Source organism: Xenopus laevis, chromosome 2L (assembly GCF_017654675.1).
Source record: "Xenopus laevis strain J_2021 chromosome 2L, Xenopus_laevis_v10.1, whole genome shotgun sequence".
NCBI classification, from domain to species: domain Eukaryota; kingdom Metazoa; phylum Chordata; class Amphibia; order Anura; family Pipidae; genus Xenopus; species Xenopus laevis.
In genome coordinates this window covers 170247547-170259904 of record NC_054373.1, presented here as the reverse complement: position 1 = coordinate 170259904, position 12358 = coordinate 170247547, and the positions used below count along the sequence as shown (strand labels likewise).

At 35.7% G+C, this 12358-nt stretch overlaps 1 protein-coding gene across 1 annotated transcript in view; it reads left to right on the top strand.

Moving 5' to 3' along the window:
* Positions 1–9727, top strand: part of LOC108704686 (guanylate cyclase soluble subunit alpha-2-like) — a 127655-nt gene extending 117928 nt beyond the window's left edge. The window contains exon 8 of the mRNA XM_041582684.1: positions 8267–9727. Within this exon, the coding sequence (XP_041438618.1) occupies positions 8267–8474 (208 nt within the window). The 3' untranslated portion in view covers positions 8475–9727. The remainder of the gene's footprint in view (positions 1–8266) is intronic.
* The last annotated feature ends 2631 nt before the right edge of the window (positions 9728–12358 follow it).

Sequence of the window (12358 nt, the reverse complement as noted above, 5' to 3'; positions counted from 1 at the left end):
GTGATATTTCTATTCTATGTGTACTTTATATTGTGAGTGGGTCCCTAAGCTCAGTAAGTGACAGCAGCACAAAGCATGTGCAGTGAATCAGCAGAAAAGAAGATGGGGAGCTACTGGGGCATCTTTGGAGACACAGATCTTTACTACTAAAGGGCTGGCCCAAAACATAATGTACAGCATTTTTAGCTACTTCGTAGGCTTTAGGTCTCCTTAAAGAGAAATGTATTGCAAGTTTTTAGAAATGTACTGTAGGCCAGAATTTACAAATGGATGTAGAGTGGCAAAATGTAATTATAAACAAGACGATGTTGCAGTGTTTTTCGACTGCAAGAAGTAATGGGAGATGCAAAGAAAGGAAATAAAATGAGAATCATCCAAATGGAATGAAATCAAAGACAGCAAGCTGGGACAGTTCATTAGGGATGAGAAGGAATGAGGTGCAAGAAGCCTCAGAGTCTGGAGTTTGTTATGATGGAATGCACAGTTGGTTCCTATTGCATAATGAGATCTAGTGTTTTTGCCAGAAACCGATACTTTGAAAATATATAGGAAAATTGGGCATACATTTTACTAAACTTTCTAGAGTGTATGGTGTCTGTTTTTTGAATTACACATTTAGTACTTCAGTTTTTATAATGGTAGAATTTGGGCAGTATAAGGGCATATGCCTACTGGTATCTATCTTCTCCTTTATTATATTATGCTGTCATTCTTTCCCAAGTGTTTCTGTTTCATGGTAGAATACAGTAAGTTACACTGAAGATATACCTTGGGAAGCGGAAGTTGTTTTGTAGCTGTTTTTGTTTAGGAAGAGTATTTGTGGATTATGATTTTGTCATCATGGCAAATGATTGTGATAGGGGAATATGTATTGTATTGCATTTCATTTTATAATGCAGTTATATAAATACCTAATACAGGTAAGGGATCTTGTCCGGAAACCTGTTATCTAGAAAGCTCTGACTTACGGAAAGCCAATATCCCATAGACTCCATCTTAATCAAATAGTTCACATTTTTTTAAATTATTTTCTTTTTCTCTGTAATAATAAACTAGTACCATGTACTTCATCCCAACTAAGATATACATTTTATTGGTGGCAAAATAAACCTATTAGGTTTAATGATTTTTAGTATACAAAGTATATTTATCCAGAAATAATTCAGGTCCCAGGCACTCTGGATTACAGGTTCTATACCAAAGGGTTATAATCTTATTAGTAGTGATGGGCAAATTTGCGCCGTTTCGCCGAAAAATTCGCGAATTTCGCGCGAAATTTGCGAAACAGCGAAAAATTCGAGAAACGGCGCCGGCATCTCGTTTTTGATGCCGGCGCCCGTTTTTGACGCCGGCGTCCGTTTTTCCGGAAAAATTTTCGGAAATCTTTCGAAAAGAATTTTCGCGGGCGTTTCGCGAATGTATTCGCTGACGGCGAATCGCGCAAATTCGCTGCGAATTCGCGCCTGGCGAATAAATTCGCCCATCACTACTTATTAGGGATAATGCACAATAACCGTCAAGTCAGGTTGGGTTTCATAGTTTCTGCTGGTCCCATATGATTCACCACCATCATGAAAAAATCAATTACTTATCAAAGGTAGGATTTTAGAGTTTTATATACCTTGAATGAAGTCACAACTCGAATTGTTTCTAATTTAAAAAAATTTGAATCAGCGAGTTTGGGGTTAACAAAACGGAAAACTTGAATCGTTCAAATTGATCGAGATTTCGGGCAAAACCCTCCGAAAAAAAGTCGAACATCATGACGGCTATTAACATCTTCAAATTGTTCAAGGGACCCTTGCAATTGACTCTTACATGATCTTGACAGGTTTTAAATGGCGTATTCTCAGATTCAAGCTATTTCCAGGGTTGGGGTATAATAAATCTCGAAAAATCAGAGTTTTTTTAACCCGAAAATGTGAATTTTCACTAAAAAATCAACTCGAAAACTTGACTTTTCATGGAAAACACTACTCAACTCTTAATAAATCTGCCCCTTAAATGTGCAAAAAAAAGACTGACCAAAATGAATCTAAAACATCTAATTTGGTGTGGACTTATGATGTATTTAGGGAATTACTCATAGCAACTATTTGGATAAATGGGTATTATGTACAGACCTCTGGCCTGTCCAAGATTATTCTTCTCACTTCTCCATTGCTTCTGACCCTTTACCTGGGAAAGCTGGGGGACCCAAAAAGTTTTAGTATATGCTTGTATCTACATACAGTAGATATATTTAGTTTACCAAGAGTGCCTCAGGGTTTGTAGGAGTCCGTTGTTTTTTTTTCTCTGTGGTTTCACATTTATTTTATTTTGCAAGCTGTAGTATCAAGCTCAAGGCAACAGTTAGGATAATAAGTGACTAGCATGGATGTAAAAGTGTAACAAACAGGTAAAATTAGAGAAACAATTGCCATAATTAAAGTGCACACAAGGTTGCCACTAAAAGCAGCATTTTCCCACATCACCAAAAAAAGTAAAATTAACGCACAGACCTCACGACTTTATTTATTATTATTGCTATAATTATTAAAAAAGGAATAGAAGCTTCCAGGAGCACTTGCTTTTAACATTATACCCTCAGCTGTGAGTCTCCAACATTTGCATATATTATGGATAATTATAGCACTTCTTTAAAGGCATGAACGCTAATGACTTTTTTTTTTCTGCGGAGCTAATTGCTCTTTTTTTGTAGCTATTCCTCTTGGTGAGAAAACTACAAGGGGAGCCATTCTAATTACCTTCGTTTCTCACAGCTCTAAAAAAAACAAAAAAACTTTGGCTTTCTATGATGCTGGCTGTACCGAAATGCCAGTTGTTGCATTAATAAAACTCTTAGCAGTTATGAAACGACTCTTTTTTTCTCTAAGCTATTTAATGAAGAGCATTTTGTAAAATTATAATGTACGTTTACAGTGATACTATAAAGAATATTGCAAAGCCTATGAAAATTGTTCCAAGGGTGGCAGAAAAACGTAAGATTTGGCCAAAACTATAGAGGAAGAAACCGGAAATAATGACTGGCACATGCTCATTGAGGTTGGTAACTTGTCCAATCAAGACAGATGAACGTTCCTCTAATGTTATATAATAAGGTTACACAACATATGTCCAATACCTATCTGTGCCATTTCCATTACTGAAAAGCACCTCTTAGCGCTCAATACACTTACAAGTTTAATCCATGGCAATGACAGAAGGCACAGAGGGGAATTTGGCATTTGAACGCCAGCTGAAATACACCAGTGGAGAAACATACCATTACTCACACACTAAACTTGTTGCAGCTAAAATGGAGAATCCTTGATAATACCTAAAAGCAAACCTAGTTTCAACATCAGACACCATGTCACAGCATCCTGGAAATGTGCTGATAAGGATCTGTTTAATGAAGTCACATGATAGGATACATTGGGGCAAATTATCTAAAGGGTGAATTTTCACCAGTGAAGGCTCCACCTCACTTCTCGCCACTTCTCCAGGCGTAAATTCGTTACCACTACACTACTTCACTAAAGTTGCGTCTCTGTAGCCAAATGCTGTGCAAATTTGTCAGCGCAAACTTTTCATATCGATCTTTCGCTAGCATTCAATTCTGCCTAGTGAAACTATGTTAGTACTCTTATGTTTAGTAGTAATTTGAGGAGAGCACTTCAGAAGCTATTCTGCTGTGAACTTATTTATTCAGACTACATAACATACACAACATGTTTCTGGTCTTACATGCTTACACTTGAGAAAGGGCATGTAAGGCCCAGGGGCGTAACTATAGAGGAAGCAGACCCTGCGGCTGCAGGGGGGCCCAGGAGGTATAGGGGCCCCATGAGGCCCTAATTCATATACAATTTCAATAAATATTGGAGAAACAAGTTAACCTCTAAACATTTTGGGGGCCTGAAAAATAATTTGCTGTGGGGCCCAGTAATATCTAGTTACGCCACTGGTAAGGCCCAAAACATGTTGTGTATGTTATGTAGTCTGAATAAATAAGTTCACAGCAGAATTGCTTCTGAAATGCTCTCCTCAAATTACTACTATATGGTTCTTCATAGGTATTGTAGTAACCCTGAAGAGGATTGAAGCACTGACATGCTGATTACTCCTAGGCAGAGCAACCCTCACTTACTCCAACGTTTAGCTCAATTTGAATAGGGCAGGTACATATAGGTCGTACATATGTCTTTATTAGAGATATTGGTGCAAATGCTTGAAGTGGCGTTTTTCCGGCATACAGGATATGATGTCACATAAGAGTGAGGAGGATGTAGCTTCATCTTATCAGTTCGTAAGTCTAAGGTGGCGAAAGGAAACTCTGGTGAAAATGGTAACGTTCTGTAAAATTTGCACTTTAGTGAAAGAGAAAATTTGCCTGGCAATAGGGCGTGAAACTGCACTAGCGGCGCTTTCGCTATGGAATTGTCCTCTACGCCTGTTAGTAAATTGGCGATGTGTCTGATGAATTTTCACTAGTGACGGCCTCTTCGCCCTTTATTAAATCTGACCCATTGAGCAAAATGCATAGATCAAGCTTGCTCTCCACATTGCAGAAGTGCTTGGAAGAGAGTTTTGAGCAACTGCATAAATCCCAACTGTTCTGCTTTTCACAAGACAGTCCCGATTTCTTATACCATTTCCTGTTGTGCCACATTCATTCTTAGAAAGTACCACTTCACTGCCATTGCTCTTGAATTGCAGGGCCTGCTCTGCCTCAGAAAGAACCCAATTGTTATCTTGGAAGGAACATTTTTGACAGGGACTGGGTCAACAATCAGCATTGGTGTACACCCTTCTCCCTGGTCAATAGGTCAGAGGTTGCGAGGGCACTTGTACCATGCTATGGCATATTCACTCCTGACTTCTCTCTTTCTTTCTCCTGGGAATCTCTGAAGAGCAGCATGCATTGCTATCAAGTGATGAAAGTATCTGATAACTGATATCTGATGATACACCTAAGATATAGCAGAATGAACATAGGTGTATGTACTACTGAACTGGCCCTATTAATAAGGGTGGTCAAATGTATTGAATTATTAACATGCCTGGGGTTCATATGCCCTTTATCCATTTAATTTAGTGGTTATACTGGCATGTCTGCCATTATTATGTTCTTTATTCATTTTATGATACTTGCATGTCTTAAGTGTGTAAAATGGGTGGGATCTATAGGGGCATGGTCACAAAGTGGGCGTGGCCAAGCATTTTTGCCCCTCTTTCTCCAATGTTGTGCGTTATGCAATTGTTCTACTTATTTGTTTGGAGAATTAAGTAAGGCAAGGCTGAATGCAGCATGTATGACTTAATACTCTTCAAAGGTAGTTAATCATCAGAATGGTATAATGCAATGTTTTTAAAATCAAAAAGTCTAAAATTATGTTTAACTACATTTGGTTGACACCATTAAAATATTTTGCCATTTTTCTGTCACCGATATTTTTTTAGATTTCACCCTTCTGATTATTCTGCACATACATGTCAAACAAGAGGGATGACTGCTGTGCTTAATATAAATAAGCTGTTGGGTGTACTAGAGGCACTTGTAGACCATTGGGGAGACTGATTGTTAAACACCCCAGGGCATTATCTTCATGTTATTGCTTTGGCACCACTACAAGTACAAGCCTGACAGAGGTTGCTAGGACTATGACATACTATCAAAATTGAAAGGGGTCACTGTTTTGTGTGTAAAAAAAATAACCTCAAATGTATTTTAAAGTGTAAATATCGTAAACATGAAAATTGAACATAAGCTTCATCCTACTGAAATAAGAAACATGCTAAATACAATCAATGAAATATTTTGCATCATTTCTGAAATAATCAAGTTTATGTTCACTATCCCTCTCTCAGCATCTGTTTATCTTCATTCTCTCTTCATGCAGGGGTTGGGTGTCAGATATTAATTGACAGTTAGATCCAATATATCTTATAGGGGGGCTCCTTTTGCCTAGAAGATGTATTAGAGCTCACTCTATTAAAATCAACAGACATCATGTCTCTCTACATGCAGAATTTGTGCAAAAGACAGTTATTTTGTTAGATTTTGTTTGTACTGGAATCAGTTATTTGAGTGAGCTCTAATTCATCTGCTAGGAAAGGAAGGCCCCCTATAAGATATATTGGATCTTACTGTCAATGAATATCTGACACTCAACTGCTGCATGAAGAGAGAAACAGATGCTGAGAGGGATACTGAACATAAACTTGATTATTTCAGAAACAATGCAGAATAATTAATTGATTGTATTTACAAAGTTTCTTATTTTCAGCTTATATTAAATTTTCATTTTCGGAATAGTTCCCCTTTAGAAGAAGAAGAAATACTTCAGTATTGAACAATATAAGATTGTGTTTACCTATAGATGAGTGCATCTCCTGGGGCTGTTGTACAGTTTGTAAGTTTCATCTTGCTTTATGAATGGAATTTATTTATACATACTCAAAATTCTAACAATAGTCTTGTAAAACTCTTATCAAGATTAATAGTCCCTGATGAAGGCGTATTTATTTTTACCGGATTTCTGGATGAATACAGAGAGGGCAACCATAGGGCAGCGAGTTCAAAAGCTTTGCTTTCTGTTTTATATGAATGATGTTGGTAACTTTGTTTGATATTATTTGGAAGTGATCAAGGCCTTCACAAAATGCATAAAATGACAGTTTCTCTTGCTTCATACATTAAATACAAGTATACAAGAATATTGCATAACCCATTTTTTAATATCTGTTCTAATGTTCACATTTCAATAGGAATTTCCAAGGGAGAAATTGTGAGAAATGTAGCTAACACAATAATGATATATAGTTATTACATAGTATATATATATAATATATATATATATAGTTATAATGTAGTGGAATGGGGCCAGTTTATTAGCAACACTAGCCCCAGGCCCGGAATTGTGGCAAGGCCACATAGGCCCAGGCCAAGGGCGGCAAAAAAATAGGGGCGGCATGCCGCCCAGCCGCATTATGGGGAACTGTGCGTTCAATGGCACACCTTCGCCGGCGCTTATTCACAGGTGCCGGGAGGGGGAATTGTGGGCAGGCGCTAGGACCGCGTGGCCTAGGGGCGCCCGCCAAAAGAATCCGGCCCTGACTAGCCCAGGAGAAAAAATATTAATAATTTAATATAATAGATAGTGCCTAACCAATGGCTCCTGACACCCCAGTGTATTATCATTTTCCTTGTACTTTATTGACATTTATTTCCATTCCAGCAGATATAGGGGATAATTAAACATGTTTGGGTATGAAATTACTCCATACATTACTCCATACCATGAAAAAAATGTACCTGTACTTTCTTGATACATCTGGCACTATTGACACATATGTGCATATGTGCACATATGTGATTTATGCATTGATATATTTTAGGTTTTTTTTTTAAAATCTTTAATTCCGAATAAACCTGGTCATTTTTTTCCAATTTTTTTTTAACAAAAATAATGAAAATCACATTGTTCCAAAAAAAACGTCGTTGATTTTTTAAAAACATTCAAGATTTTTTCAATTGATAAATCTCAAAACTATAATTTTGGAAAGCTCAAATTGGAAAATATTTGAACTCACGTTTTTGCAACAATTTTCTCAAATTTTAATTAGGGATGCACCGAATCCAGGATTCGGTTTGGGATTCGGCCAGGATTTGGCCTTTTTCAGCAGGAGTCAGATTCGGCCGAATCCTTCTGCCCGGCCGAACCGAATCCGGATCCTAATTTTCATATGCAAATTAGGGGCGGTAGGGAAATTGCGTGACTTTTTGTCTCAAAACAAGGAAGTAAAAAATGTTTTCCCCTTCCCACCCCTAATTTGCATATGCAAATTAGGGTTCGGATTCGGTTCAGTATTCGGCCAAATCTTTCACGAAGGATTCGGGGTTCGGCTGAATCCAAAAAAGTGGATTCGGTGCATCCCTAATTTTAATACATTTGCACCGTAGAGGCCTATTTATCAACTATGTCATTATAGTGCTTTTAGAAGATTTGAAACCACAAATAAAATCGATTTCTCTAAAACCATGAATGTCATGAAATTTATTAAAGGATCGGGACTGAAAAAGCCCAACCCGAAGAAGTCACGGATTAATAAATCGGGTAGTGTACACATGTTTGCCTATATACATTTCATATTTAGTTTTCCCTAGATAAAACTCTGCAAGCTCCTGGCACAAAAGACAGGCTGCCTAGGATTTGTTGTTACTTTAAAATTTAAACAAATTGTTTTAACAACACTGATATTTATCTTTATTTTGTTCTAGACTATTGAAAGATGAAGAAACTTTCCACTTTGTATCCCGTTCACGTGAGGAGCTTCCAGAAAACTTTCCAATAGAAATACCTGGGATTTGCTATTTCCTGGAGGCCAACAGTGGTCAGAAGCAGCCAAAGCATTCTTTAACATCTGTTAGAATGAGAAAGGTTTCCTACAACATCGGCACTATGTACCTTAGGGAGACAAGTGTATGAAACCTTCTGCAGATTGAAGACTTTAGAAAGGAAAATAAAAAAGCACAAACCCAATATTGGGTCAGAATTGTAGAGGTTCTTTCTGTTTCAATGAATAGTTCAAAACAGCAAGAGCTCTGCATAATGCCAGGCAATAATCATTTTATTTTTCGTTCCGAGGTGGGTGACATTTGTTACAAGAACACAGCCTTCATTATTAATGTATAAAATAAATGGAGGATAGAAGTTGGAAGAGTTTATCTACTTCCCAGATAATATTAGTCTATGAACAGACTCCTATTATTTTAGATGACTTGGAGCAACTGAATTTCAGTATATTCTTGAAAGGCGGTTCTTTTTTTTTTCTTTAGAAGTCTGAAAACTAATAATGGACTCATTCATTTAATGATCCTCTCTTGTGTAGTAGCTCATGCTTACTCATCTGCTTGTGAACGCACGCAACTATTCACAAAATGTGAATGCAAACGACCTGATCAGGGTTTCTCAATAACCGTCATCAACCAATGTGAAGAATTAAATGAAGTGACATCTTCTTGTAAAACATCATTTCAATTTTTAGCACTGCAGTGGAAACATGGCCATTTATTCTAATACAAAACTACATATAATTGGTTTATAAGGTGATAGCTTTGTGTGATTTATTATATTCCATTTGGGACATCTGTAGATGTGTTAAATGAGGAGGGAAACCTTTTTTTTCCAAGCAGTCTTCATAAAAGCATGCTCCAAAAGCTCATCTATTTTTTATTTCATCTGCTTCTCTTTTATTGTGTTGTAGGACCGTAAATGTTGAGTGTAAATGGTAACAAAATGCCCATTTCCCACCATAGCACCTGAATGTACTTTCTGTAAAACTGCCAGAGTTCGGACAATTCATATACAGATATTTAGCCTCTTACTATTTTCATCAGTGTAAATAACCACGAGGCACTTTGATATACACTGTCTGTGACAAATCAACAGATTACATTGTTTTCAATAGTGCGTATAAATCTGTTCTCATTCTTGGTGATCCATAGATCTCTATACACTTGCAATCTCATCAGGCCGCATTATGCTCACTTTCAGAAAAACATTAATACATGGTTCTGGTTACTGTGTAGATTTGGGGAGTTATTTATCAAAGGTCTAATTTTAGAGTTTTTTTTATACAATACCCCACAACTCAAATTAATTTAGTTTTTGGTGAAAAAAAAACTCAAATTCGCTCGAATTGATTGAGTTTTTGGGCAAAACCCTCTGAAAAAAATCAAACATCATGAAAACTATAAACATCTTCAAATGGTTCAATGGACCTCTACCGTTGACCCTACATGACCATGACAGGTTTTAGATCGTGTCTTCTCAGATTCAAGTTATTTCCAGGGTTGAGGTATAATAAATCTCGAAAAATCTGCGTTTTTTAAACCTGAAAAATTGATTTATGACTAAAAAGATAACCTCGAAAACTATAATTTGTGTGGAAAACACAACTTGATCCTTAATAAATCGACCCCTTAAAGTGATTATTTATTTTATTTGTTAATTCCTTCAGATTATTTTGAGGGAGAAAATATAATTCTTTAAATGAATTACATTTTTAAAAAATAATTAGTTCTAAATTACACCCCTTAAGCATGAATTAAAATGAATACAACTTTATTAGGCAAATATGGAACATTTACTCCAGTTCCATAGCAGTTGGTATATATGAATGCCAATATATTGGTTGCTATGTATTAGGTTGTTATGGATCACTCATGGAGTTCTAAGGGTTATGGAGCCCTAACAACTTTTAAGGATATCGCCTGTTTGCATACATTTGCATACAGGGCCATCAAACAGTTAAGCTAATAGTGCTCCATCTAGGCTATATGGGTGCCTCAAACTTAAAAGGGGCCGTGTTGAACAGTAGGCAGCAACTGGTAAGTTATAACATCTCTTTGAAATGGGTTAGACCAGCCCATGAGAAATAATATTACATTTCAGAGTAGTATGTTGTTTTTGTATTATTAATAACCCTTGTAATGTCAGCCATGCTGTTTAGCATACCATCTGATAAATACATAGCTGTCTTTTTGGTTGTTTTTCTGAATGATAATGTTTCATAGAGGTCATGTTTCCATGTTTTAAACCAGGCATAGGCAACCTCCAGTGTGGAGGTCCAATTCCAATTTGTCTAACCTGCCAACTGAAATAGTAAAAGGGATTTGGAAAGATGCAATTCATTTGGAACACTGAAGTATGCTTTTGCCGGTTTTAAACAGTCAGAACCGATAATAACAAGAATGCTCATTTTTCTGTATGTTTTATATTATTAAGTAACTCAGTTTCTGCCAAAAAATGATTTCCTTCTTGAACTGAAATTGTATGTATTGATTTTATTCATGGTTGAAGGCTGTACTCACAATAATCTATGTATTTGATTACATTTAGGGTTCTTCATAGTATATAATCTCTTTTAGGATCATTGTATATAACACACTTTCCATATATCACATGGAGCATCACATTCCAACTATAATTGTATATATACATGGTGACAGTTACAGTATATAGGCACTTTATGGTTATATAGAAAATACGATTATTATTATTATACAACTTTATTTGAGTTTTTATAAAATGAAAGGCTTTATGACAAATATTACCGTAGATGTAATAGATATTACAATAATGTTTTCCCCAACAAATCCATGTATAATTATATAAGATAGAAAAGTGCCAAGAGATGACCAGAATATATTGAGGTCAACATTATAAATGGCAATCTTTCTGAATGCTACATTGCACTACACAAATATTTAAAATATATATATAGGTAAGGAAAGCACTATGTGAATGTACTAATGTATTCTAACATAAATCCTACTTTTTTCAGTTTTTTTCATACAATTATGATGGAATTAAGATGCATTGATAATTGTGTAATCCCAGTAGATTTTCCCCTATCTGCCATTTTCAGAACGCCAATGGGGCTTATATAATAAGCAACATGTGAAACAATAATATTTCAAAAAATCCTATTAAAAATGTTTAAACCAAAAATATATTTTGCCAAATGAAGGAGAATGTATTAATGTCTAACTTAAGTTCTAAAGCGCAACTTGTGCTACGCAATATGTTGGCGCTATATAAATACATGTTAATAATAATAATAATAACTAGGATGGTTTCTTAGAATTATATATTTTCACTGGGCAGAATTAAATTTTTGGTTTTAGATTCCCTTTAAACAGCTACCTCATTCATATAGGCTGTATTTGTTGGGGATATTTTTACAAAAAGTGTCTCTTCAATATTTTATAAATATGCCCTAGGGTGGTATAAAAATCTTGCTCTTATTTAACAAGGATTATATGATTGTCTCCCTCTGGTTGTTTTTGAACTTTGATCTCCACTATGAGCTCAAAGTTGGGATAGGTGGATATCATATGGACACAAATAGTGAAAGTTTGGTTATTTACCCTTTAATTCCAAGACTGTGTTAAAAAAAGGCAATTCTACGGAACTTTCCAATAGAATTAATTAAAAACTTTACAGTTAATTAATAAGTAATGGTTTTACACCCAAGGTTGCTTAAAATTACATTTTCTTTCATTGGGCAAAATTAGTTTTTTTTGCTTTAGATCCCCATTAAAACATCTACCACACTTGTATAGGGTTTTAAAGATTTGTACAAAAAATATCTCTTCAATACTTAATAGAATATTCCCATAGTTGCAAAGGCTTGCGTTTATTTAATATGGACTTTCAATTTGTTCTCTGGTTGTTTTTTAACTTGATTTCCACCACGAGCAGAAAGCTAATTGCAGCACAATAGGCTTTCATACTTGATGTCCCTTTTGTATAATATTCAAAACTTCAAAATTGTTTTAAAAATGTTTTTCATCAAACCAAGAGTT